The sequence below is a fragment of the Neohortaea acidophila genome (assembly GCF_010093505.1).
Source record: "Neohortaea acidophila strain CBS 113389 unplaced genomic scaffold BDY17scaffold_5, whole genome shotgun sequence".
NCBI classification, from domain to species: domain Eukaryota; kingdom Fungi; phylum Ascomycota; class Dothideomycetes; order Mycosphaerellales; family Teratosphaeriaceae; genus Neohortaea; species Neohortaea acidophila.
This window is the reverse complement of record NW_022985514.1, coordinates 990221-1015330: the sequence shown is the minus strand read 5'-3', so window position 1 is coordinate 1015330 and position 25110 is coordinate 990221. Positions and strand designations below refer to the sequence as shown.

Sequence of the window (25110 nt, the reverse complement as noted above, 5' to 3'; positions counted from 1 at the left end):
GAGGTGAGGTTGGGTGAAGTGGACTTCACTCGTCAACACGAGGTCCGTGCTCTCCCTAGCGCGTCAAAGCGCGTCGGCTGCCTTCGCGAACCGAGCTTGTGAATGTTCGGAAAGTACTGCACGTCCATGTACCTCCGCCAAACCTGAATACGCGATTCACAGTTGATCATGCGAGTGTACGAACATTTGTGAGTGCCGACTGTCAGCTTGCACTCCATGGACAGCCATCAAATGGAGGCAATCGACTCCTCGCCGGCAGAAATCAACCCGCGGAAACGCGCAGCACCGGACGAGGACTCTCCCGCGAAACGACCACTCAATCTGAAAGGAACGCAGTTCACGATGCCCACGCCACCCGACACAGACCAGTCTAGTAATGCGAGCCCTACTGTCGATAATGCAGCTGCCCGAGACGTCTCCCCAGCCCCGAGCTGTACTACCCTGAGCAGCATTGAAACGATGTCAAGCATGCCGCCACCTACCTCCACCGACGCTGCCGGCCAGACTTCGAGTGCTCCGACCACTTCAATACCTGGGCAACCGCCCAAGAAGAAAAGAAAGCTCACTCCGTCGGAGAAAATAGAGCAGCTTCGGGAGAAGGAAGCCAAAGCCGCCGAGAAAGCTGCAGAGAAAGCTCAGAAGGAGGCGGAGAAGGCGCGTAAAGAAGTGGAGAAGGCCGAAGAGAAAGCACGCAAAGATGAGGAGAAGGTTCGGAAGGACGAGGAGAAGCGCGTCAAAGATGAAGAAAAGCGAAAGAAGGCGGAAGAGAGGGAAGCGGTGAAGCGCGAGAAAGAGCACAAGGAGGAGGTCAAGGTGCAGGAGAAGCTCAAGAAAGAGCGCGCCCAGATGCGACTTGGAGCCTTCTTTCAGAAACCCATCACTCCTGCGAAGGACGGCGCTGACGAGGCGACATTTGGCCGTGCTAGGCGCAAGTCGTTGTCCCTCGAGCCATTCGACGCAGTAGCAGACCAAATCCGCCGGTCAGAGTCGCCTTGCAAGGACGCTGCCCGCTCAGTGTCAGTGGTCAACACTCCTGCGAAACCTGCCGTCCCGGATTATCACAAATACTTCCTGCCCTTTCAACTACAGACCTACACCTCCATGGCTGCGCCTGCCATCCCTGTTGACCTGGATGTAGCTCAAGACATGTTCGATCAAGAAATCGGGGAGTCTTCTTCAGGACAAGACTCCATTCCTGTCCACTCATCCTCTGTTCTCGAGCGACATTTCACTCTGGAGCGGCAGATCTCTCGCGGAAGACATCTCTCTCGCATGCGCAAGCTTTTCGATCAGATTCACGGCCGTTCGCAGCAGCCAGTCGACCTGACAACCGGTGAGCTTCCCTCCCACCCTATGAGTGAGCTGCAGTCTGTCTCCCGGCGCCACATCGCGTTCGAATCCGATGTTCGCCCGGCGTACTTTGGCACTTATACGAAAATCGATTCCCCTCGAGTGGCACGACAGCTCGCTCGTAACCCTTTCACGAAAGCTCGGACAGACACTGACTACGACTATGATTCGGAACTTGAGTGGGAAGAGCCGGAGGAGGGCGAGGACCTACTGGACGAAGACGATGACGAAGCGGAGAGTCAGGGAGACGTTCACGAGATGGATGAATTCCTGGACGATGAGGAGGACTCGCTCAAATCCAAACGCAAAGTCGTCACCGGGGATCTGGTGCCGACGCACAGCGGGTTGTGCTGGGAAGATGATTCCAGACATCTCGTCGCGAGTGGTGAGGGTGACCAGCCGCTTCAGACTGCTCTTCGCGGTATGCGGATGGGCATCTTGCTGCCGGGGCTGAAGGGCTCGACAATCGATCCATTCTCGAAAAGCTATTGGCAGAGCGAGCAGCCATCCACGGAAACGACAGCACCGGCACCGGCAGCGACAAGTAAGACCGAGCCATCCATACCTTCGGATGAGTTGATGCCGCCTCCGTCCAGAGCGCCCCTCCAACCTCGTTTGAACAGCAATGGCACTCTCGATCACCTGTTCGCTGGTACAGTGGATGGCAGCAGCAAAGCTACGAAAGCTCCGGCATCGACGCAAGCATCCAAGCCCGGACGCAAGCCTTTGCCGAAGACGCTCAGTAAGGAGGACATGGACGAGTTCAAGGGGTTTGTCGTTGGAAGCCACGCGAACAAGGCGGACTTGTTGAAGGAATTGAAGACGAGGTAATCATTACTCCGTTGTGGTGACCATTTCAGCATTGCTAACGAAAGGGTATAGGTTTCCCAATCTCACCAACGAGACAATCAGGACTACGCTGGGCGACAAGTTTGCGCAGGTCGGCGCCACGAAGGCAGAGAAGAAGTGGGGATACGTATCGACGGAATGATCAACACTCTACACGTCGTGTAATGTGCTTGAGCGACGAAGGACTCGGTGAGAGAGCGTGACGATGACGACTGCTCGTCGATGAGATGAAAGGGCAAGGATGCTGCATCTGTATTTACTACATCAACTGCACCGCTTTACCCTCGAGCAGGATATAGTTGTACGCAATAGCACTGACCATCAATCCCCGTCAACGTCAGAAACAGATCACTCGTTCTCGCCGGATGAGGCCCCCGGCAACGTCCACATGACTCAAGTATGTATCTCTTCAAGACAACCTCGACAGAAGCGAGGAGCCGCCAGACCCGCGCGCGCATGACGATCTGGGCCAATCAGCGTCGCGACAATTGCGCTGACCGCTTCGCCACGTGAAATTGCGCCAATAGCCCGCCGGCTGGTCGGCTGAGACCCTTCCACGCTTATACTTGCGCGTGATTAACAATCCAGCCCGAAAACTCCAGTCTCAGCTGCGGTAATTGCAGGATTGTTAAAGGAATGTTCTCATTGTCTCGTTGAAAAGCTACCCTTCTTCCTCTACGAACATCCAGCCTACAACTGAATTCACTGCCATTCGGACGTCGGCCGCAAGCTGAATATCGAGCCTCGCACTTCGCCCCGCGGCTGTGGATGTAAGTTATAAGCGGACGTGCGATCCGCGGGTATTGATTCTTCCTTGTCGGCCTTTCTGACGGCATATATGTAACAGAGCAAGGTCAAGCTACGAGACAAGCATTCTGCGTACTGCATCTACGAACAACGAACAAAACAACAATCTCAAATGGCTTTCCCCACCACTCCCCTCCTCGCGCAGGCGCTGCGCTTCTACTCCCAGCGCGCCGGGCCCTCGCAGCGCTCCGCCTTGGGCGTCATGGCCGTCATGGGATACTGCTGTGTGGCTTTCAGTGCGCCATTTGCGGGTGCGGCGGTGGTGAGCTCAAGAGCGGGACAGGATAAGCGATATGCGAATCTGTAAGTCGTTGCCTCGGTGTGCGTTGCGAGGAAATGGAGAGGAGTTCGCGTCTTTTCGCATGTGCTGACTGACTTTTCCCTCATTCTAGACGGCCTCTAAGCTTCCGAGATTGCTTGCCCTGCTCGCCGCTGGAGGACTATGCTGGTGCGCTGAGAAGATGATGGAAGAACGATGTGTGTTGCAATAAGGGTTTTCGGAATGACGGTTCAGCGTGGGGCAGGCGTTTGGGAGGAGACTGTATCGTCCGGGACAACATCAATGGGCGTGGGGATGGCACATATTGGCGTTTCGGGATACCTCCGGCGTGTCGTCCTTCGGGTCGTCTTTGGTTGACGCAAGCATCGGCATACGTATGCAGACAACGATTCCACCTCTTCGATTTCCAAGTTCTCATCTTCGCGTCAGACGGTTACAGATGTCCGCCATCAACTGAATCTGTCTCCCTTCCTACTCCGCCAAGGCTCCTTCGCCTCGAACCGTGACCCTTGCTCTTCCGCCGCCTGATCCTTCGAATGCTCGACCGGCGCCGGGTCCCTTGGTCGCAGCTTATCTGCGTTCGGTGCTCGAGTCTCAGACATCTTGTCGTCTCGTAGTCCGCTTTCGGTAACCCGTAGACGCTCTCGGTCTTGTCGTCGCTGTTCGACGAGTGCTGCTCGTTGTTCGCGGTCGGCGTTGATGCTGCGTTTGGCGAAGTAGTATGCTCCTCCGCCGGCCAGGCAGAGAATGCCCCAGCCGTAGGCTACTGATGCTCGCTGGAGCAGGCATGGTTAGCTGTGAAGGCCTAGAAAAGGTGGGTGGTGATGGAATACCGTGTTCATGGTGAAATTGGCCGTGCAGCGCAGCTGAAGAAATGCAACCGAAGCAAAGTATGTGAAGCGGCTTCGCAGATTGTGGTCCGAGATGTTCTCGAATATGTAGCCGTGTGATAGCAGGTGTCGTGCGAATGGCGAAAATCAATGATCTGATGAATTGGGCGCTCTCGGGAGTGAGCACAAACCTCCGCAGCAACGTTGCGGGAGCTGCCGCTTCCGCCAGTGAATGACTCCACATCTCGCCTGTAGGTCATGATCAAGACACGCCCCGCCTGAACTGAAGACTCCTCTTCCTTCTCCATCAACACGCCGCTGTTGAACTTTACCCAAACCCCAGACCTGAGGCCCATCACTATCAGCCGACCGTCTATCGATATGTCCAGCGTAGCATAGCGAAGTCCAACTCAAGCGGCGAAGATGGCTCCCAAGCGAAAGGCCACGGCGGCGAACGGGCGAGCCAGCAAACGGCAAGCCTCTGGAGTGAGCACGCCCGCCAGCCGGACTACAGACGACGATGAGTACGGCTACAGCGAGAGCGAGGACTTTGACGAGAGCGAGCGAGAGACTTCGCAAAAGTACGACCAAGTGGTGAAGAAGTTCCAACCGTCTACGTACACCAAGCAGGTCGCACGGGCATCTGGAGATCCTGCTAGCCATCTCTTCAAAGCAAAGAAGGACTTTTCCAGGGAGCCGCTGAAGCCAGATCATCGTCTGCGGCCGTTATGGATCGACCAGGAGAATGGTAGGGTAGTCCTCGAGACTTTCGCCCCCAGCTTCAAGCAGGCGCAGACTTTCCTCATCAACATTGCCGAGCCCGTGAGCCGCACCACCAACATGCACGAGTACACCATCAACCCGCACAGTCTCTTCGCTGCCGTCTCCGTTGGCCTGACAAAGGAGGACATCATCAAGGACCTCGAGCTCTTCTCCAAGACCAAGGTACCGGAGAACATCAAGCGCTTCGTGGATGAGGTCACTTCCTCTTTCGGAAAGGTTCGACTGGTGTTGAAGCACAATCGGTACTTCATCGAAAGCGGTGATGCGAAGGTGTTGCAAAACCTGCTTCGAGACGAGGTCATCAGCAAGTGTAGAGTTGAAGACACCGAAGATCTCCTCACAGAGAAAGCCGCAAAGCAGGGTGGCTTGATTATCCCTGGTACGAAAGAGGCTGCAGGATTGAAAGAAGCCGCAGCGCAGGCTCAGCGGCCAACGAGGCGAGACCAGGACGAAGACGACTCCGATGATGAATATGGCGGACGTGAGGCCGAGAAAGATATGGCCGACTTTCTTAGAGAGGAGGAAGATGACGATGAAGAGGCTGACCAAGTGCACTCATTCGAGATTGACGGCGAGAAGATTCAAGCCGTTCAGGAACGCTGCAACGTGCATCTCAATCTACCCTTGACGGAGGAATACGACTTCCGAGCCGACGACGTAAATGCGAATCTTGACATTGACCTTCGACCAAACGTGCAGATCCGCTACTACCAGGAACACGCTCTTAGCAAAATGTTTGGTAATGGACGAGCTAGGAGTGGCATCATCGTGTTACCGTGCGGAGCCGGCAAGACCTTGGTTGGCATCACGGCTGCTTGCACTGTGAAGAAGAGCGCAATCATCCTCTGCACCAGCGCCATGAGCGTCATGCAATGGAAGGAAGAGTTCAAGAAGTGGTCCAACATCAACCCGGAAGATGTGGCAGTCTTCACATCTGGTGAGAAGCAGAAGCTCAATCACAGAGCCGGTGTGACCATTTGCACCTACAGCATGGTTACGCAGAACACCAGGCGTGCGTACGATAGCCAGCAGGTGATGGATTTCATCATGTCCCGCGAATGGGGCTTGATGGTTCTGGACGAGGTGCATGTTGTACCGGCCGAGATGTTCAGACGGGTCACCGAAAGGATCAAGACGCATTCCAAGCTCGGACTTACCGCCACGCTTCTTCGAGAGGACGACAAGATCAAGGATCTGAACTTCTTGATTGGGCCCAAATTGTACGAGGCCAACTGGCTGCAGCTGAGTGAGGAAGGCCACATTGCTCGCGTGCAATGTGCGGAGGTCTGGTGCCCGATGACGACCGAATTCTACAGCGAATATCTGCAAGCGAGAACCACCAACAAGCGGAGTCTGCTCTCCACCATGAACCCTAGGAAGTTCCAGGCATGCCAGTACCTGATCGACTTCCACGAGAGGCGTGGAGACAAGATTATAGTCTTCTCCGACAACGTTTACGCCCTTGAGAAGTACGCCAAGGGATTGCGGAAGCCTTACATCTACGGCGAGACTGGCCAACGCGAGCGGGAAACCGTGTTGCAAAATTTCCAGCAAAACGATGCCGTGAGCACCATCTTCTTGTCCAAAATCGGCGACACGTCTCTCGACCTCCCCGAAGCGACGTGCTTGATCCAAATCTCCTCGCACTACGGGTCGCGAAGACAAGAAGCCCAACGCCTCGGCCGCATTCTCCGCGCCAAGCGCCGCAACGACGAAGGCTTTAACGCATTCTTCTACAGCCTCGTGAGCAAAGACACGAACGAAATGTACTACAGCTCCAAGCGACAGGCCTTCCTCGTCGACCAGGGCTATGCGTTCAAAGTCATCACGCAGCTCAACGGGATGGAGCGCATGCCGGACCTGGCCTTCACGACGCACCAAGAGCGCATGAATCTGCTGACCGACGTCTTGCTGCAGAGCGAGACGGCGGGCGACGTGGAGGATATCAAGGACGATCTGTTTAGTGACCGGAACGTCGCGCGCTCGCAGCAGCGGCGGAAGGGCAATGGGGTCAAGCGGCAGGCGGGCACGCTGTCGAGTTTGGCTGGCGGGGAGAATATGGCGTATATGGAGTATAGCAAGGGGAATAGTCGCAACAAGGAGCTGGCGAAGCCGAGGAATGCGTTTTTCCGGAAGGAGGAGAGGAACAAGGAGAGGAGGCAGAAGGCTGCGAGGGAGATGCTGGAGTAGTGGAAGGGCAGGATGATGTTGGTAGGCTGCTGGGATTGATACTACTCATTTTGGTACTCACTTCACTTGGAACAAGCCCGATGCAACCTGCAGTGGTAACAACGGCATCAAGCTATACCTCAACTCCATCTCCCACTGTTGCAACGCGTTGGTGGTGGCCTCGCTCAACTCTCCCTTCTCAACATCCGTCCACTCCGGCGTCACAATCATCAGCTGCACTTCTCTCAACGACGCCAGCTTGAAGACCTCCGCGCCCGCCAATCTCCAGCGCTGTTCTTCCACAATCCGCATCCCGTGCGTCTCGACATCGAACGGCTTGAGCTCGACGTACACCTCGAGTCGCTGAAAGCCGTGGAGGTAGTCGGCGAGGTTTGTGTCCCGGAGTAGATTGCCAAGCCATTTGACGCGCGACTCCGCGGAGTAGATGCGCAACTGGCGCAGGTTGCGCGATTGACTGGGCGCCAGACGGTCCAAGAACAGAGGAAGAGCGGTAGGCCTAACGAGGGTGAAGATGTTTTCTTCAAAGACGATCGACGCTGCTTCGGCGTGGATCTGCTTGCAGACCGAGAGGAATCCCAGGTTCAGGGTGTGTGAGACGGGATAGCGGAAGCAGTCTCTGTGGCGAGCGGAGAAGCGGTCGGCGGGCACTTTGCCTACTAGTGCTTTGCCGGCGCCGGTGTACTTTGCGAAACATGCCTGATCGTCGAGTCTCGAGACGCAGGAACAGCATCGACCGTTGCTGATGTGGCTGTCGGTGTAGGGTTGGTGTGCTGTGCCGCCTATGTGGATTATGCGGCCACCTAAAATCTGGCTGTAGATTTTTATGCGGAGCTCTGAGGGGAGTCGAAGGAACGGAAAGGGTCTGGTGGGGATCTCCATCGCGTTCGCCGCGATTGTAGAGGTGGAGGATGAGGTGAGGTCGATGTGACGAATGGACATGCGGAGGTGGATGGCACTCGGCTGTCCGGCTGGCTTGAGGCTTGCACCCCTCTCCACCAGGCCGTCACCTTTACTTCTAACTCTCCACCTCGCTCGATTACAAGATGTCTTGCCAGTAAAGCGATCGTCTCATCATGCCTTTGAAATCTCCATTCCAGATCGGCATCCCGTCAACCGACATCTTAAGCTACATCTTCCCCCAAGGCAGCGAGCCGTCAGGTCAACCACTGTGGATCGACGCGGACGACACATCGAACTCACTCTCACCCAGACAGCTTCTGCACTGGGTGAAGCGCTTCGCCATCGGCCTCGATAAGCTTGGAATCCGCCAAAATGAAGCGGTCATGATGTACACGCGCAACCACATCTTCATCCCCGTCTTCTATTTCGCTGTCGCCGGGACTGGACGCATCTTTACTGGTTGCAATCCGGCGTACGGAGTCGACGAAACAACGTATCAACTGCAGAATACGGGCGCGAACTTGCTGCTGGTCGAGCCAATGTTTCTCGATACTGTACTACAAGCGGCAAAGAAAGCAGGTCTTGCTCGAGACCGGATATATCTGTTCAGTGACAAGCCATGCCAGACAACGCAGGGAATCAAAGACTGGCGCACGCTATTCGGCTCGGATGATGAAGCAGAGAGCTGGCAATGGCATGGCATGAGCCAGCAAGAAAGCCAACGAACTGTAGCCGCGCTCAATTACTCCTCCGGAACGACAGGTCTACCCAAAGGCGTGATGATCTCACATCAGAACATCGTCGCCAACGTCGAGCAATCGTTATACATGCGGAACCTCGAGCAGCCCTTCCGTCCAGAAGATGCACCTGATGAGCGCTGGTTGGGCTTCCTCCCTCTGTACCATGCATACGGACAGCTCTGGTCCATCGTGGCCGCTGCAAAGACCCTAACGCCCTGCTACTACATGCGCGAGTTCCAATACGACAAGTGGCTGGGAGCAATGCAGCAGCACCGCATCACGCATATTCAAACCGCTCCCCCCGTCCTGGTCATGCTCGCGAAGAGGCCAGAAACGGAAAAGTACGACTTGAGCTCCCTGGTCAACATTACTTGCGGCGCCGCACCGCTTTCGAAGGAGCTCCAGAACGAGGTCTCTGATAAGTTGAAGCTCAAGATTGTTCAGACGTGGGGGATGACGGAGTTGACTTGTTCTGCTTTGCACGTCCCAGGTGGTCTGGATGAGCGCTCTGGATCCGTTGGGTGTAAGTCAAAGATGCGAACGTTGCTTGTTCTGACCTCGCTAATCGTTACCCATCTGCTAGACATCGATCCGAATTGTGAGATCAAGCTAATCGATGACAACGGCAACGAAGTCGGCAATGGTGAGCGCGGAGAGATCCATGTCCGTGGTCCAAACGTGTGTCTCGGATACTGGAGAAACGAAGAAGCTACGAAGAACGCATTCGATCACGACGGTTTCTTGAAGACCGGCGACATCGCTACGAGGGACGACCGGGGCTGGCACTGGATCGTGGATCGCAAGAAGGAGCTGATCAAGGTCAAAGGCTATCAAGTACCGCCAGCGGAATTGGAGGCGGCTCTCTTGGAGAATGAACACGTCGCCGATGCTGCTGTCTGTGGCTTGCAAGGCGAATATGAGGAGCTACCGAGAGCTTATGTTGTGCTGAAAGACGCTTCGAAAGGTCGCGTCAGTCCAGAGGACATTCAAAATTGGATGGCTCGGCGCGTTGCAAGGCATAAACGACTGGATGGAGGCGTCAAGGTATGTCCAATTGAAGCTTTCTGCCATTCGACATCACTGTCTAACCTGCACCAGTTCATCGACGAAGTACCAAAGTCCACCAGCGGCAAGATCCAGCGAGTCATCATGCGGCAGTGGGCGAAGCAAGACGCAAAAGATCTCAAAATTGAGAGGTCACGATCGAAGTTGTAGGTGCAGCTTCTATCGTGGCCGCATTCCTCTCGTCAAGCCACCTGGAATGCCCCCTTGCGTGGACTCCTGCGCGCACTAAGATTGACGAGAAGACGTACGCGGGCTGGTGTGGAATCTTATCAGACCACATTGTTCTCACCATTCACCCGTCGCCAACCTCCGTTACTGCCCCTGCCAGCCATTTGCTGGTGTTATCAAAGGAGTGAGTGTCGATTTTGAGGAACCTCTGCCCGAAACCGTCCCACCAACTCACACCAAATTAGGCAAGTCGAAGACCTGCTCTAGAACACGCTGCTTACACGCGTCGAGCTATCGAGTATCTCAGCTCACTCACAATGTCGAAGAAACGAGACCCAGAATGCTGCTTGGACCAGCCCGTAAACAGAAGAGGTGGCCTTACTGCCACGGCAATGATCTTGTGCCAACATTTGGTACTCTGGGGCTCGATCTATGTGTTTGCAACGGCTGTCTATATTTTCCGCACAAACGCGTCACCGCGAGTTGTTATGGTTTGCGATCTCCTTACCCTGGTCACGGTGAGTCACCCCATCGATTGCAACTCAGCTCTCGCTAACCAAGAGCTTAGGCGTTGGACTCGATGCTGGTTATCCTCGCTCAACAGCTTGGATCACATCTCAGCCAGTGCACCTCTTTCAACCCCTGCAGCCTGGAAAGTCTGCGGCAGGGTTTAAGATGGTGGCTTCCAGCAATGGCCGTGCTCTGGCTCACCAACTGCGGACTGATGGCGTGGACTCTATTCGACGGACACCGGATGTGTGCCCTTGCTCCTCTCTCAACCAGCAATCCGCCTGCCAATGCCTTGCTCTGCAAACTTCAACTGGGCAATGCCATCGCATGCGTACCGATATTGTCAGTATACTCTCTTGTCACGCATGAGGCAATGCTAATGTGCCGCACAGCATCATCTCCAGCTTGCTATGGATGCTCACGTTTCGAGTCGGACAAGACCCCTTCACATACCACCTGTTCGGCATGAACAAGAAGCGGGGCATCGACTTCCCCGATCTAGTCTACACGACATCCGCACAGCGCGCCAACTCCTCCGCAATGTCTTTCAAATGCCGCTCATCGACATCGCTGTCCTCCCCAACACTGGCCCCCTTACCCGACGACTGCACAGCAGACTGCACAGCAGACTGCCTCCCCCCAACATCAAAGAAAGCAGGCTTGGGCAGCTTCACCCAGAAGCCGAGCAATACGCGCTCCTCCTTCCTCACACCCCGCCCCTCCCTCTCCTCCATCAGCTCCTCGACCAAACTCGACTCGGCCCCACCCCCTTCCACCCCCCTCCCACCTCTACCGCCTTACATGCCCAAGCACAGACTCCACCGAGGCGGTGTGAGAAGATACCGCGCCATCCCTCCGCCCCAGCCAAAGACACAAGGAACAGTGCGCATCGTGCCACCTTCGCCCGCGCCAATATTTGGCAACCTCGCGAGGCACACAAGCCAGGATTCGCTTTCGAGTGTGTACAGCCAGGCTGTGACGGGCGAGAGGTATAGCGTTGTATTGAGCGGACATCGCAGGAACTTGACGAGCGGGAGTCGAAATTTGAGCTCTTTTTCTACGGCTACTGTGAGGAGGAGTCCGCTTGGTGGTACGATGAGGTTGGCGGAGTATCCTGGTATTGTTTCTGTTCTTGAGGATGCATCTGCTACTTCCGCGGATATTGACGATGTTGTGACGTTGGAGGCGAGACTGTCGTCGCTCAATAAAGGGTCTGGACGGCTCGGAGACGATTGGCCTGCGCTGGTGATTCCGAAGACAAGGGAGGGGGCGATGACACAGCCTCAAGGAGTCGTGTACGGGATCGCGGTATGATTAGATAGGAGTCGATTGAGCGTCCATATCAATCTACTCTAGCTTTATGATTATCGCTGTTGAATCCATGGCCGTTCATGCTCGATGTTCCCACTGCATCGACCGGCCCGTCATCCCTGATCTCATGCACCTTCATATCCACCCCCACCCAGAACTTCTTCCCCCTCCACTCGACCGTTGTGCCTCCCCAGAACGCCCAAAACCAGATTGGGAGTGCGAGCGCCTCCCGACCTAGCCATGCTACGAACCATTCCGAGAAGGCTTTCCCTTGCACGCTTCGAAGCGAGCGCGCAAATGTAGGGGTGTTCTCGTCGAGGCGGATCGAGGCGCCGGAATGCAGCAGGTTGTAGAGTCTGCGATCCATCGTGCACCAGATGGAGACACTGAGAAGCCAGAAGACTGCGAATGCCGACCAAGTCTGGGGTATGTGCAGGTACTGGTGGAAGAACGGCAAGGTTGTTGCGGCAAAGGCGCCATACATCGAGCACAGGAAGGACTCGGTTCCGGGTTCGACGAAGGTGGCGAGCATGACGGTGAACTTCCTCACTCGTAGCCATCTTACTCTGCGATTCCAGTACTCGGTTCCGCTCATCCCGGTCACCGGCTGGATGGCGAGATCGCCGAAACACAGAGCGTGCTTGCCCAATCTCTGCCCGTTTTCCTCCGCTGGCACTTTTCGCTTCCAGAGGAGGTCGCCGATCAGATGATCCTCGCAGATGTTGTAGCTGAAGTAGTCGATTCCTTGGTTTTCGGTGAGGCTGTTGAGATGCGAGCGCCGGAACATTGTGCTTTTGCCGATGATGCACGGAGCGATGAGGACGGTGTTGATGGCGGTGTAGAACTTGGCGTGGGAGGAAGAGAGGAACATTTCTTCTAGACGGCCACCGAGGGTTTTCCACGAGGGCGAGCCGCTATCAAGAAGAGTGGTGTCCACGACCAAGGGGAGGAGATGGATGAATTTGTTGGTTTGGAGTCTTTCGACCATCCTTTCGCAGGTGTTCGTGCCGACCCAAACGTTACAGTCGATGATCCAGACGATGTCGCCCTGTGCTTCGCGATATGCGCGGCTCATGTTGCGGATCTTGGGATTAGGACCGAGGCGGAGCTGGCCTTGTTGCAGCAACTGGTCTTCATCTTCAATTAATATTGTCACATCGTGGCCGGGGAAGTCGTGAAGGAGCTGCGTGAGGGTCGGAAGAGCCGGGTCAGAGCGAGAAGAGATGCAAAAGCGAATGTGCAATCTGTCTCTCAGATATGATTGTCTGAGTGTCGAAGCCAGGCATTCGTATAAGCCCGGTTCAATGCCTTTGACCGGACGAATGATCGTGACATCTGGAGTTTCCCTCAGTACAGCTGCTGGTGGAGGACTGGAGTAGTAGCGTCGACTAGAAAACATCAGCGTGGATCCATTTTTTTGGATTAGAAAACGAAGCCTCACAGTTGCACATATCCGACTGTGCACACCACAGCGACCGCAATATACCACACAAGGCATATCGCGGCCGCGAGTCTTGTTATTGCTGAAGGGGCATCTTGTGTCCTTGAAGCGAATGTCTCCGAGCCAACGTTTAGCGAGGGCATTCGTCGTTGTATTCAACCCAACAAGATTGTAGGCCTTTGAGAAGCTGGTTGAGTTGATTGAGAGGAAGAAAGCGAGGTCAAATACTTGTGCCGTATGCACGTGAGCACGGGCGCTAGCGCGTTAATCACGGGAGCGCCCGCTGTCGCTCGCTGCCTGTCTTCCCCAAGCTTGAGAAGGTAAACACAACTTCGATCGAACAACATCAGTTCATTCTTGCAGAATTGTCACCAACACGTGCACATTACCGTGAATTCTCAGTCAGCAACCTCAGTCAAGTGTCCAGCGCCCGCAAGCGGCCAAGCAGCCATGCAGTCCAGCCCGCCGCAACGCGCGTGGGAGCCACCTTCCCCCACAACATCAAAGTACTCGCTTGATCTTGCAGCGCTCGAGGCCGATTCGCGCAGCGGCGCGTCAACTCCTCTCCCTACCCAGCAAGTTGACAAGATCCTGTCCGAAGACATCGATGGACCCAGCGACTTCACGCAGAACCTGGAAATGTACATGAGAGGTGCGACGTGGACGAAGGAGACGGACATGGACAACAAGCAGGATGCTGGGCAAGAATCCACGCGCGATGACGGGGACTTGCATGAATCATCATCCACTCTGAATGGTGAGGATGAGAAGACTACCAGCCATCACACACCCAGCAACAGCCCACCCAAAGACTCCGCATTCAATGATGTCGAAGCTCAGGATGCTGCGGCGGAGGACACAAGCTCCGACTGGGATCCCTACGGCGAAGCACAAACGCCCCAGCCACAGCCCAAGCATGGCTTTCTACAACCCACCGTGGAAGACTACTACAGTGAGCTCGTTACACCAGATGCCTTAAAATCCATGCGCGTTCGCAATGAGTCTCCGTCGCACGATTCCAAGCCGTCAGGAGCACCCGGCATGCGGCAGTCATCTGGACGTGCGTCAAGTCCCACATTATCACCGGAGAGATCGCCAGTCATGGAGCGCCGCCCAACGAGTGCCCACAATGCTGAAGACGGTCTCGCGAAACAACTCCAGGAGCTACGCAGCAAATACACTACGCTGGAGCAACTCAACGCAACGCTCAGCAGTAATGTTGAACAGGAGCGCCGCATGCGCGAGGAGGCCAATGCGGACTACGAAGCGCGGTTGGCGGATGCAGCTCGCCGTGAACGCGACTTGACCGAAATGAAGACCCAGTCGCATCAACACAAAGAAGATTTCCGCCGCGAATTCGCCAAGTTGAAGGAGCGGGTGCAGAAGCATGAGTCGACGCAGTCTGCCCACGAACAACAAATGAGCGTGCTTAGGAAAGAACATGCGATTGAAATGCAGAACCTGAGAGACGAGCTCGAACGCGTTAAAAACGAACACGAACAAGACCTCCAGGCGACGGAGCAGGAAGTCGAACTGGAGAGACGCAGTCGCGAGGATGCCGAAGAATCTGCACGTGCAGACCGTGAAGCACTTGAAAAGCTCAATGCTCGCATCGAGAAGATGCACGCGGATATGCAACAAGGTGAGGAGCTACGCGAGCAAATCAAGGAAAAGCTCCGTGTCGTCACCATGGACAACGAGATGCTGCGAGCACCGAGACAAGTCGAAGAACGAGCAAAGGCGGCCGAAGAGCGGGCCAAGGTGCAGGAGCAAGTGATCAACAAACTGCAAGGCCGCGTTGGAGAACTGAAAGGGCAGCTGCATGCCGAGAAGGTCGCGAATCAATCGGCCAGTCTGCGCGCTGCTCCGCCCTCCAAAGTATTGCAAGCCGAGGTCAACACGCTCCGCGCCAAAGTCAACGAACTCACAATCGAGCGCGACGAATTGCAGGACAACTTCGGCGCCGCGGATACGGAGAGAAAGCAGGCGAGGAAGAAGCTTGCCGGTCTGCAGGAGATGCAGGAGGCGATCGATAGCAAGTTTGCCACTGCCTGGGACAGTCGGGAAGTCATGTGGAAGGAGAAATGGGACGCTTGGCAGAAGGAGCGCAGGCTGATGGCCAAGGTGATCATGAGGCAGTGGGGGCGTGAAGAGATGGGCCCGCCGGATGAGAATGGGCGGCAGCCGTATCGGTACAAGTATGGGGGCCCGGCGAGGAAGAAGCAGACGACGCAAGCGACGCAGGAGGCGAAGTGAAGACCGTGAAAGTTGGACAGGTGGTGTTGGATGGTGTGACGAGATCCATGATTATCATGACGGCGTTTTCTTCCCTCTTTACCCCCTACGGCGAACGGTCGAGTACTCCTTTTAGTTGTACATTCATCATAACAGGCCTTTCCGCGCCAACTCGATTTTCCGCAGCGCCTCGCCTTCTTTGAACCCGCCTTTGCTCACGCACGCCATGCTGCCGTCGCCAAACTCCACCTTCTCCTCGACGTCGGGAAAGGCGCAGGGACAGTGATGGGGGAAGTGCACGCAGGAGAGCGTATGAGGGCAGAGGTATTTGTCGCAGGGGGCTGTAAAACAGAGCATTAGCGGAGGAACAGGATAGTGGGAAGGAGACAAATGCAAGACTTACCTGCTTCGTATTGCTGCTGATACCACACGGAGTCGGAGCCCATGTTTTGCGGTTGGGCTTGCTGCTGCTGGCCGCCTTGGTTGAACATTTGCTCGAAGAATTGGAATTGGGCGGAGGCGGGGAGGAGGAAGAGGAAGAGAGCAGTGAGGAGGGCGGGGAGATGCATTGTCGGTGCTCGGGTGTCGTGATAAGTGTGAGAGGATGTAGTTGTTAGATGTTCAGCAGATCAATGCGTGAGGTGTTCAAATCGCACCCCACACCCCTCACACGCAAAAGTCGTGGCACGCTTCGCTGCAAATCGACTCTCCCGAGCTCCCGCCGCAAACTCTACCTACATAAAGCCTTCCACTTCGTCCTCTTCCTTTCTCTTCTTCTCTCCTCACGCACTCCATAGACAGTACATGCCAGCAAAAGCCCGCGTCGGCCCCGTGTTTCACGAAGGCTCGGCGCACGGTGACCACCATTGTTGAACTTGCGATTTCGAGCTGCGGAGAGGGAGAGCGAGAATCTTCACGGATTCTTGCCGGATACCATTAGAGCTGGCCGCGCAGCCTTTTTTCTCTTTCACTCGCCGTTTCGGCGGTGGGTGGGGGGGTTTGGGTTCTTTCTGTTGCGCGGGCGGTGTCATAGGTATCGTACACTAATCTACTCATCACGCTGTAGAGTTGGGCGTGTTACTCCTTGTATGAGTGGAGGGAGGCACTGGTTCGATGGGCAAGTACATCACTTCCATCTTTGCCCCTTCTCGAATGCGTGGCATGGTCTCATCATTTCCATGCTTCTTTCATGCTCTCGATCGTCCGTTGAGCGACATTGCTCTTCATCCCCGCCGAACATACTCCTCATCATCCCACATCTTGCCCGCAATCTCCCACAGCCCCCGACCTGCACACGAACCAAAATTAGCAATCAAAGAAGCAAGAGAGGGCAAGAGGCCATACTCACCCCATCCCAACCACCTATCCCTAACCTCATCCCCCCATCCCTTCCCCTCCAACAACCCCGCAACATCAACCAACACATCCGCCGCCCCCGCCACCCTCTCACTCCCCCTCAACCGCCCATTCGACCTCTCCGCCTCCCTCAAAACCCTCATATCGTCCCTCCACGCCTCCGCCTCCGCAGCGCTGTGCCCAGGCAGCAGCTCAGGGTGCAGCGCGAGTTGCATTTCGCGCTCCGTGGTGTCGAGCAGCAGCGCGAATTGCGTGGTCAGCGAGTTGGCGTGGCGGTAGAGGTGCGCGGCGTGTAGACGCACGTAGGCGGTTTGGTAGGCGTGGCGGAGTTGGAGTTCTAGGTGGGTTGTGCGGGCTGAGGAGGAGGGCATCTTTTTCTTTTGCTTTCGATGTTGTGCGGTTGCGTTGTGTTGATGTTTGTGCTTTGGATTGGGAGTGAGCGCGGTGTGCGTTTATGATGTGCGATGATGAAAGGTGAGAGGTGTGCGCTGTTCTTCTTTGAAGAAGGTGAGGTGGGTTTATAGTTGGCGGATGACTGGTGAAGGGATGACGATAAAGATCTCTTGTCCTTGCAATACAGTCAAGACAGCCTTGGAGGTAAAGTTTGACCTCAGCTAGTACTGCGCAAGAGAAGAGTGCATGCAGGTCAGCAAACGCGGCCCAATCGCGAGGCAAACAATGCATGTCTGAACCGTCTTACGAGAGACTCGCAAAGCAAACACCGCTAGTCGCTTTCAGATTATTCCTACTGCTGGGCCAGTCGAAGGTGATTGAGGACGCTATACCGTCGTCAGATATAGTAAACTATGCAATATTCTACCGCCGTCTTATGCAACGAAACAACGCATATCTACTGATACATTCGAGAATCTCCAAGGCCAGTATACATGGGCTTCGGCTCTTTAACCTTGCCTTCATCCTTCAAACACACGCCTTCCCGCCCAACGCGCTGCCGCAGGAATTTCAACGCCTTCTGCTCTCGCGTGAAGAATTCTTTGCTCCGCACGCCGCAAGCAATGTTGGCCGTGTCGCCGGGCTCGTCGGGTTTGCTGACGCCTTTGTCTGCGCCGCTGTCCGCGTCTGGCCGATCGATTGCCTCGATTTCAGACTTGGAGCTCATGTGGTGGAATAACTCGGGATTCGCCGACCAGCAGCGCAGCCCGCCCGAGGGGCGACAGCCCTCCACCACGCGCACATCGTATGCCATTGTCCCACCGTCCCGCTCTTTCGGCGCGATCTCGGTCAGCAGGCGGTGTGCGCCGTTGCGCGTCAGGGCGAACGCGAAGGTGCAGAGGGGAAAGACGGATTGGTGGATCATGCGGTGGTATTCGGGAAGCTGGAGGAAGTTGACGAAGACGGTGGTGTGCGGGTGCATGTCGTTGATGGCGGGAAGGGACTTGTCCTCGTACATGAGGCGGGGAATGGATTCCTGCCAATCGGACGGGCGGAATATGTCGCCGCAGTGGCCGAGATAGAGCAAGTCCCACGCGGACACATTGCCCCAGAAGTTGTTCTTTTTGACGTTGTGCTGCACCTGGCCCGGCGGGTTGGTCTGATCCTTGACCAGCTGTCGGATGGCATGGGCAGCTTTGGGGATTTGGTAGGTGCGCAGGTGGATATCCCAGTCGACATCGTCTTCAATGACCAGCATGGTCTCGAGGTTGGTGGAGAGGAACCATCGCAGGGCGTTCAGGTGTCCAAGCCACGCCAAAGCACTGCCTCTTGTGATCCTACTGTCCTTATCCGCGTGCATGCCTAGCACATCGGCGTCCGTCCATTGCGGTTGTCGAGGGATGGTGATGTCGATCTCGGTGATGTTGGCCGCGACGATCAGGGACTCGCGGCGGGGGGAGCCTTCTCGCGAGACGGCGACGATTGCTCCGAACTGCGGAAGCGAATTAGCATGCAGCTCGCATTGTGTGGGAAGAGTGAGCAAGCGCATACCCCCAGGGTGGAGTTGGCGGGCTTCAGGCCGTTGAGCTCCCACTCCGGGCCAAGATGTGGAGGGCCATGCGAACTCCTGTACAGCAGGCCGATGACGGAGAGGAGCAATGCAATGACGAGCCAGCGCTGCGTGCGTCTGTGCATCTTTTCCCTGGCGATCTCTTACATGGCCTGCGCTGTTATCGATCCATCAAGTAGAAGAGGAGGAGGAGAGGGCAAGAGATGATGTGCAACACTCCGACGACGCGGACTTGTAGCGGGCGATAGGTATTGTACCTGACAGTAGTCCGTCCTCGAATTTCGTGGAGCAAACGGGGTTTAGAGTTCAATTAGCCGGGTTGTTTGCTTGCCCGATTGGGGTTGGGCCGGTTCCATCATCCACTCAAACTCAATGGCGCCGCCGCGAACAGGAGTAATGAACCATGAGCTGCACTGGGCACTCTTGAAGGAATTACTGATGCTGACACATTGCGTGCTATCCCTCTTCCCCCTGACTTCTTCAGCCTTCTTTCCAGACGATCTACGTGCGTAGCAGCGGTGGTGGTGCAGGTGTCACGCCTTGTCAGGCCACTCCTAGCCTGTTAGACCACGACACCTGCTACTATCATCTCCAATTCTTCCAAACCACATATTTCCCGTCAGGAAAGACAAACCTTCCATTTAACTGTCTTCGCAATGGCATGGTCTGGACAGATCGTAAGTAGCTCGTGTGCAACCGTCGTTGCCCGGGGTGTAGGCCTTTTGGTTGCACAGCATGGCATGCCAAAACACCAACACTTCTAGCAACATCACATCCCCTCTTCCCACCCTCGCAACACCTTCTATCCATCATCGCGCGCAATATGGCAGACTCATTCACATTTCCTCCGCCGGCGATGTCGCGTTATCGCTCATTAGGTCACACTCGCGCCGGCAGCAGCGTCCCAAGCTCGCCCGCACCGACACGTGACACGAGCTCGAGCGGTGTTTCACGGGGGAGAAGCCATTCGCAACCTCGACACCAAGCAGACCAAAAGACTCCCTTTCGAGTGGGTAAGATGTCTCTGGATCTGCCGCATCATCCCTTCGGCCGAGACAGCTGGGCGGAGGACTGGAGTGACGAGGGCATGCATCCTGGCTACACCATCCTGCACGATACGCCACCCCCACACCCACGGCCAGAGCCAGCGTCATCGTTGTCTACGAGCTCGCACTATTCTACTTCCGAGCACCCGCGTCTCGGCGACACTTCGAGCCCCCTGGCCAATGCAAAGTCCGAGTCTAGCAAAGCACGTATCCTTGCTAGCTTGTTCAAACGAAAGGGATCCAATATAGCTCCACAGCCGTGCGACGGTGCAGCAAACCCCTCTTCAACCAAGACGCGGACCCTTCGTCGAATTCACCCAGCAGGCGAGGCGCGTAATGGCGGTGGAGGCCAGGAGCAAGCCAGGCTCATCGTTCAACCAATCGAACGGACGGTCATTGTCGAGCATGGCAAGTCCAAGCTCAAAGTGCCCGTCTCGTCGTCCATGACAGCCCTCGATATCGTCCAACACGCATCGAAGCATTGGCCGAGTCGCATCAACTCAGACTCTGCCGTACTCCTCGAGTACTTCATCAGTGTCGGCATTCAACGGCCTCTACGACAATTCGAACGAATGCAAGATGTAATGAACAGCTGGACCCACGACCGCCAAAACTACCTCATCCTCATCGACCCAGGCACAGGCAGTGCGGAAGCCGAGCTGACCCTTGCCGGCATCCCTTCCCAACTCCCCAGGAAGCAAAGCTGGGTCCTCGAATACTCGCAGAAAGTCGGCAAGTGGGACAAACGCATCGTCACCCTCCATCCAAGCGGATTGATAACCCAAGCAGCGAGGAACGGCAACGTCGACGCGGCGCGCACGAAGGAAATCGGCTACCTCAGCGACTGCGACATCTACGTGCCCACGCCGGCAAAAGTACGCGGGAAGATCAAGCCGCCGAGACGCTTCTGCTTCGCTGTCAAATCGCAGCAGGACATGAGCTGCTTCGGCTCGCTGTGTGATTACGTGCATTTCTTTTGCACGCACGACCGCCAGACAGCTGATACATTTTACGCCGCTGTTCAGGGATGGCGCAGTCGGTATCTTGTCGGTGGCCTGCGCGAAGATGTCAAAGGAAAGAGAGGGGACGATGTCCCTCGTGAGAAGGAAATGCCGTCGAAAGCGAAGGGCGTCGTAGTGTCGACGACGCAGGCTCCGTTCACCAAGTCTGCTGGTCAGTTCGACACTTCCCTTTCGCCGGAGCGTAGGAATGTCGCGATGAACTTCGCTCTTTCGCTGAACGGCGGTGGTGGCAGTCGACTAAGAAGACTGGATCTAGAGCGTGCTGATCCGCGTGGTGGAAAGGTCGGCAGAGGCGTGGCTATGTGAGTAGGTATGGGCAGCGAATCGGTATGGGCAGGACGTGTTCTGCTTACAACGTACGTAATGACATCCGTAGCACCAGCACGATTAGATGACAATAGTTACAACAAGGTTGAAAATCGACCTGTGGATCTGTATTCCATTCTCTTTGTCAATGTCGTCCGTCCATTGTAGTTGAATCTGTCGTTCTCTTTCGTTCACATAGGTCGTGTTCACATTCGCTTGTACGCGTAGCACTTTGTTTCACCAGCAGAGGAAGCTTTTCAAAAAACGCCCACCGGGGTATAGCCAAGCAAAGGACCACCCGCCATCCTAGCGCAGGATCGTGCCCCAATAGCCCATCTCGTACCTGTGCAAGTCGTTCGGGGAGGATCGTGGAGGATCCGTGTAGACGGTGACGACCAAGCCACGTCCGTCGATCCCTAATCACGCAAGCTGTCGTTAGTCAAACGTTTACACCCGACGCTCAAGGTACGGAACATTGGGGCTGGTAGAAGAAGGTGCGTACATCCCGCGCCGCGACTCAACGCGCTAGGGGGCAGCGGCTGCCACGGGTGTTCCATCAACTGCGGCAGAGCAATGCGCAGATGCGCCTCAGGGATCGACAAAGCCATCAAACCGATCAGCAGCGGCAGCTCGCCGATGAGGCCGCCGAGCGCGTCCGACTGCGTATGTTCCGACGCTGCGTAGCGGTCGGGGAGGATCTGCAGGGCCCAGTGTTGGTTGGGGCCGCGGATGCGCAGCGTCTGCTGGCTGAGCTTGCGCCCGGCGAAGGAGACGAGGTTGTCGAGGTGGTTGAAGGATAGCGAGGCCCAATCGTCGCGGAGGTGGGCGACTTGTTCGTGTGGTTGGGAGACGCTGGTGCTCTGGGGGTAGGGGGTGTCTCGTCCGTCGTGCACGGCGGTTGTAGTTGCGTCGTAGTCGAGCGTCCAGATGACGCCGCTGTGGTGGTAGATGGACCACGTGCTGTACGTATAGACGGACAGAGGCAACTGGGTGACTGTACTAGTAGCGTGGCCGTCGTGGAAGAAGAGCAGCGGCTCGTACCCGGTGTTGCTCCGATGCGCTTTGGGAGGGATCCACAGCCCGGAACGCGATGTGCGCATTGTGGCATTGCTCGACTGTCTCATTGGCTTGATGGAGAAGTAATAGGGGGGCTGCGGATGATTACTTGGATGGCCACGCGTCGCGAGTGTGCGAACTGACGGACAACCATGATGGGAATACATTGCGCTACGGAATCCTCTGAAGCGTCGGATCCACACAATATATATCGACGAGCGAGATCAGTCACACCTCATCCACCCGCAGATGCAGACATGCTAGCGCTCCGCTCATGACTGGTGCTTGGGAGCAGACATGGCTTGGAGGAGACCTGGCTCGTTGCAGTCTTCGCCGGGCGAAGTTGCATTCGAAGCGAAAGGTTCCGCAGCACCGGGTGGAATTCCGACGAAGAATTCATATGAGAAGAGTGCTATGACATCGCTCGTGGGGGCTGATCAGTCATCAGAAAGTATACTGGGTCGGCAGCCACGGCGGCGCCAGCTTGTTCAAGCAGTTGACAGGAGAGCTTGTGAAAAGCTTGGCTGTCAGGACCGGGGTGCTGTGGTTGGTCTGAGGTCGCCGGCCGCGACAGAGCGGAGGATGATGACGAGAGGGCGCAGCGTAGCGCATGGAAGCGCCGGTCAGCTTTGCCGGTGAGAGCACATTAGTACGAGGATGTACATCTGGTCTCGCAGCCTAGCCGTTGGCTGTCGTGTACATTGAGCCTACGCGCTAGCCATGAGAGGGATGGCGCTGCATGTGGATCAGGGAAGCGGGCCAACGATCCGATTATTTCCCGAAGTGTCTCGTCGCTCAAGTGCCGGCGGCAGAGAGCAGATCAAGCAGCAAGAGGTGGGCTGATTCGGCGTAGCGGCGACGATGGGCGGAGTCCTGCGGCCGGCAAAGGTAACCGACGCGATCGCGTATGTTCAAGGGGGTCAATCCAACCACATGAGAGGATGCGCGAGTCCGTTGCTCCTGGGAGTGCAGGTTGCCCTGTTGTAGTAGGGGGTGAGCCACAAAGCTTGAAAATCACGCACGCAGAACAGCGAGCGCCTTGACGTGATGTTTCATGCAGGGCATTGGGCAAAAGATTGGCTTTGGAAGCAACGTGTGGCGTGCCGTAGAGCCCACATCCACGGGAAACTCGGCACCGCGCGGAGAAGAAGTTTTTGCGGAGACGAAATCATTCGCCGGTGGGCAAGCCATGGAAGTCAATGGCAGATGTGTGCTGCTTCCGCGGCCTCGATGAGCGAATAATCGAGGGCCCAGCGCCACGGCAGCATGCAAGAACGCATGCGATTACGTATGATCCGAAGTCACACTTCCAGGACAATCACGCAGGGTCGTAGACTCGACGCTTCAGCATCCGCAATTCCCGGGGAATGACGGGTCCGCGGCGACAGTGAGCAGTCGATCAAACATGGGCAGTGCACGCGTCGAGAAGAGCGTATGTACTACAAGCCCATCGAGACACTGGTGCCATCTGTAACGACGTCTCGCTTTGCATGTTACGTGTCGTGGCATGCGCTCGGATGGATCTCGGTTGGATGACCTTGAGATGCTGCATGCAACATGAGTGGTCGGAATCGAGATTGAGCGCTAATGTACCTCGAGAAGCGGGCAGACCGATGCATGCAAACAAATGCAGATGTGTGAGCGGGGCGGGCCAATGGACGCTCGAGGCAGCAGCCTGGAGATTATTATGTTTTTTCGGCAATCGCTCCGAAGAGGGACATGCCCAAAAGGCAATGTAGCGGCGACCTGGTGTGTCACTCACATGCCAAGCAGCAAGCAGCGTGTCACCGGCATCTTCTCTGATCACTTAGCCGTGAAGAACTGGAGTCGAACTTACCGAGGCACTGGGCGAATTCAACCGCATGAAAGCCCTCCCGAGTGCTGCGGCTGGCATGCATTCTGGGGGTGTTCGATGGCGTTCACCATGTCCATCTGGTCTCGCAGAGTACAACGCACCTATCGAGGCATACTTGAGCTCGAATTGGGCCTGTGGAGTACAGCACTCAGCTGATCGTTCGCTTCTTGTCCATGGGACCCAGGGTGGTCAGGCAGGTCGCTCTTACATTCGGCTTGTTGGCGAGAGGCTATCTTTGATGACACGAGCTGTTTTACCGTATCCTGGCAGTCTTGCAGGACATCGGCTGTGTTCCGAAGAGGCTTCAAGAATATGAGCACTGAAAGGCCCATAGAACAGATCCAAACGATGCCACTGCCGCCGCAAGGATAACGAAGGTAGCCAGCATGGGTCTAGGATGGGGATAAGATCACCATCACTCATCGGGCGACTGGGTAGAATGCAATGAAATCGTTCGCGGCTTCTACGGATCAAGAGGTGACGTTGGAATAGAGAGCCGCGAGTAAAGGATAGGCCCAATGGGCGCCGATACGCACTCGGCCAATGATAGCGCGTACGAGCTATGAGCGATCATCAATCGCTCGGCTCCGTTGGAAGACGGAACGCAAATGTCCGACGGGGGAGGCCAGAGGACGGCTAGCTATGCCAAACTGTGCTCTTCTGGGCCAAGTACGCGCCCAGCAGGAGCAGGGGATGCATTCCGGCATCTCCTAGTACGAAGTCTAAATGGCGAGCGTGAGCAGCGATGAGTTAAGGGTAGTGCAACATCGCAGCGTTATCATCAAGGAGGCGATATGGGCCGCGGCTGGAAATGTAGATCCTGTAACGCAATGACGCGTAGACTTTCCTGCGCTTCGGCATGGCACGGGATGCTACAATGTCCGCGATGGGGAGCAAGCGCTGGGGGTCTAGCACGTCCTGACGCATGCTCGTGGATCGCGCGACCATATCGACGTGTTGTTTTCATTCCATCAGATACATCTTGCGCTTGATGATAGGAAAATAGGCGGTGTTGGTAATGGACAAGCTTCTAGACCGCCCACGAGC

At 55.9% G+C, this 25110-nt stretch overlaps 13 protein-coding genes across 13 annotated transcripts; 5 read left to right on the top strand and 8 right to left on the bottom strand.

Annotated features, from left to right (window-relative positions):
• Nucleotides 1-125: 125 nt before the first annotated feature.
• On the top strand, nucleotides 126-2774 carry BDY17DRAFT_297292 (chromatin assembly factor 1 subunit A-domain-containing protein). Its single transcript, XM_033733576.1, has 2 exons — nucleotides 126-2177; nucleotides 2233-2774. Exons 1-2 carry the CDS (start codon nucleotides 217-219, stop codon nucleotides 2339-2341), a joined length of 2070 nt encoding a protein of 689 aa, XP_033589914.1. The 5' UTR covers nucleotides 126-216; the 3' UTR covers nucleotides 2342-2774.
• Nucleotides 2775-3735: 961 nt separating this feature from the next.
• On the bottom strand, nucleotides 3736-4128 carry BDY17DRAFT_324087 (uncharacterized protein; the record flags this gene model as incomplete). The annotated part of the gene is made up of 2 exons (XM_033737128.1): nucleotides 3736-4062; nucleotides 4120-4128. The coding sequence occupies 2 exons, from the start codon at nucleotides 4126-4128 to the stop codon at nucleotides 3736-3738; spliced, it is 336 nt and encodes a 111-aa protein (XP_033589913.1).
• Nucleotides 4129-4393: 265 nt separating this feature from the next.
• BDY17DRAFT_297285 (P-loop containing nucleoside triphosphate hydrolase protein) lies at nucleotides 4394-7198 on the top strand. Its single transcript, XM_033733575.1, has one exon. The coding sequence runs from the start codon at nucleotides 4540-4542 to the stop codon at nucleotides 7087-7089; it is 2550 nt and encodes an 849-aa protein (XP_033589912.1). The 5' UTR covers nucleotides 4394-4539; the 3' UTR covers nucleotides 7090-7198.
• BDY17DRAFT_324085 (uncharacterized protein) lies at nucleotides 7147-8028 on the bottom strand (the record flags this gene model as incomplete). Its single annotated transcript, XM_033737127.1, has 1 exon — nucleotides 7147-8028. One exon carries the CDS (start codon nucleotides 8026-8028, stop codon nucleotides 7147-7149), a length of 882 nt encoding a protein of 293 aa, XP_033589911.1.
• A 134-nt stretch (nucleotides 8029-8162) lies between these two features.
• Nucleotides 8163-9944, top strand: BDY17DRAFT_250864 (4-coumarate-CoA ligase; the record flags this gene model as incomplete). Its single annotated transcript, XM_033731114.1, has 3 exons — nucleotides 8163-9252; nucleotides 9313-9773; nucleotides 9828-9944. The coding sequence occupies 3 exons, from the start codon at nucleotides 8163-8165 to the stop codon at nucleotides 9942-9944; spliced, it is 1668 nt and encodes a 555-aa protein (XP_033589910.1).
• Nucleotides 9945-11814: 1870 nt separating this feature from the next.
• BDY17DRAFT_250396 (nucleotide-diphospho-sugar transferase) lies at nucleotides 11815-13367 on the bottom strand (the record flags this gene model as incomplete). The annotated part of the gene is made up of 2 exons (XM_033731055.1): nucleotides 11815-13171; nucleotides 13225-13367. 2 exons carry the CDS (start codon nucleotides 13365-13367, stop codon nucleotides 11815-11817), a joined length of 1500 nt encoding a protein of 499 aa, XP_033589909.1.
• A 307-nt stretch (nucleotides 13368-13674) lies between these two features.
• BDY17DRAFT_310367 (uncharacterized protein) lies at nucleotides 13675-15480 on the top strand (the record flags this gene model as incomplete). The annotated part of the gene is made up of 1 exon (XM_033735426.1): nucleotides 13675-15480. The coding sequence occupies one exon, from the start codon at nucleotides 13675-13677 to the stop codon at nucleotides 15478-15480; it is 1806 nt and encodes a 601-aa protein (XP_033589908.1).
• A 126-nt stretch (nucleotides 15481-15606) lies between these two features.
• BDY17DRAFT_324081 (uncharacterized protein) lies at nucleotides 15607-16028 on the bottom strand (the record flags this gene model as incomplete). Its single annotated transcript, XM_033737126.1, has 2 exons — nucleotides 15607-15800; nucleotides 15863-16028. The coding sequence occupies 2 exons, from the start codon at nucleotides 16026-16028 to the stop codon at nucleotides 15607-15609; spliced, it is 360 nt and encodes a 119-aa protein (XP_033589907.1).
• Nucleotides 16029-16911: 883 nt separating this feature from the next.
• On the bottom strand, nucleotides 16912-17541 carry BDY17DRAFT_297280 (uncharacterized protein). Its single transcript, XM_033733574.1, has one exon. The coding sequence runs from the start codon at nucleotides 17497-17499 to the stop codon at nucleotides 17008-17010; it is 492 nt and encodes a 163-aa protein (XP_033589906.1). The 5' UTR covers nucleotides 17500-17541; the 3' UTR covers nucleotides 16912-17007.
• A 1-nt stretch (nucleotide 17542) lies between these two features.
• On the bottom strand, nucleotides 17543-18782 carry BDY17DRAFT_297279 (uncharacterized protein). Its single transcript, XM_033733573.1, has one exon. The coding sequence runs from the start codon at nucleotides 18755-18757 to the stop codon at nucleotides 17666-17668; it is 1092 nt and encodes a 363-aa protein (XP_033589905.1). The 5' UTR covers nucleotides 18758-18782; the 3' UTR covers nucleotides 17543-17665.
• Nucleotides 18783-20173: 1391 nt separating this feature from the next.
• BDY17DRAFT_297276 (uncharacterized protein) lies at nucleotides 20174-21250 on the top strand. Its single transcript, XM_033733572.1, has one exon. The coding sequence runs from the start codon at nucleotides 20268-20270 to the stop codon at nucleotides 21150-21152; it is 885 nt and encodes a 294-aa protein (XP_033589904.1). The 5' UTR covers nucleotides 20174-20267; the 3' UTR covers nucleotides 21153-21250.
• Nucleotides 21251-21259: 9 nt separating this feature from the next.
• BDY17DRAFT_145819 (uncharacterized protein) lies at nucleotides 21260-22513 on the bottom strand. Its single transcript, XM_033729568.1, has one exon. It carries the CDS (start codon nucleotides 22373-22375, stop codon nucleotides 21569-21571), a length of 807 nt encoding a protein of 268 aa, XP_033589903.1. The 5' UTR covers nucleotides 22376-22513; the 3' UTR covers nucleotides 21260-21568.
• Nucleotides 22514-24817: 2304 nt separating this feature from the next.
• Nucleotides 24818-25045, bottom strand: BDY17DRAFT_297272 (uncharacterized protein). Its single transcript, XM_033733571.1, has one exon. The coding sequence runs from the start codon at nucleotides 25028-25030 to the stop codon at nucleotides 24845-24847; it is 186 nt and encodes a 61-aa protein (XP_033589902.1). The 5' UTR covers nucleotides 25031-25045; the 3' UTR covers nucleotides 24818-24844.
• Between the last annotated feature and the right edge of the window lie 65 nt (nucleotides 25046-25110).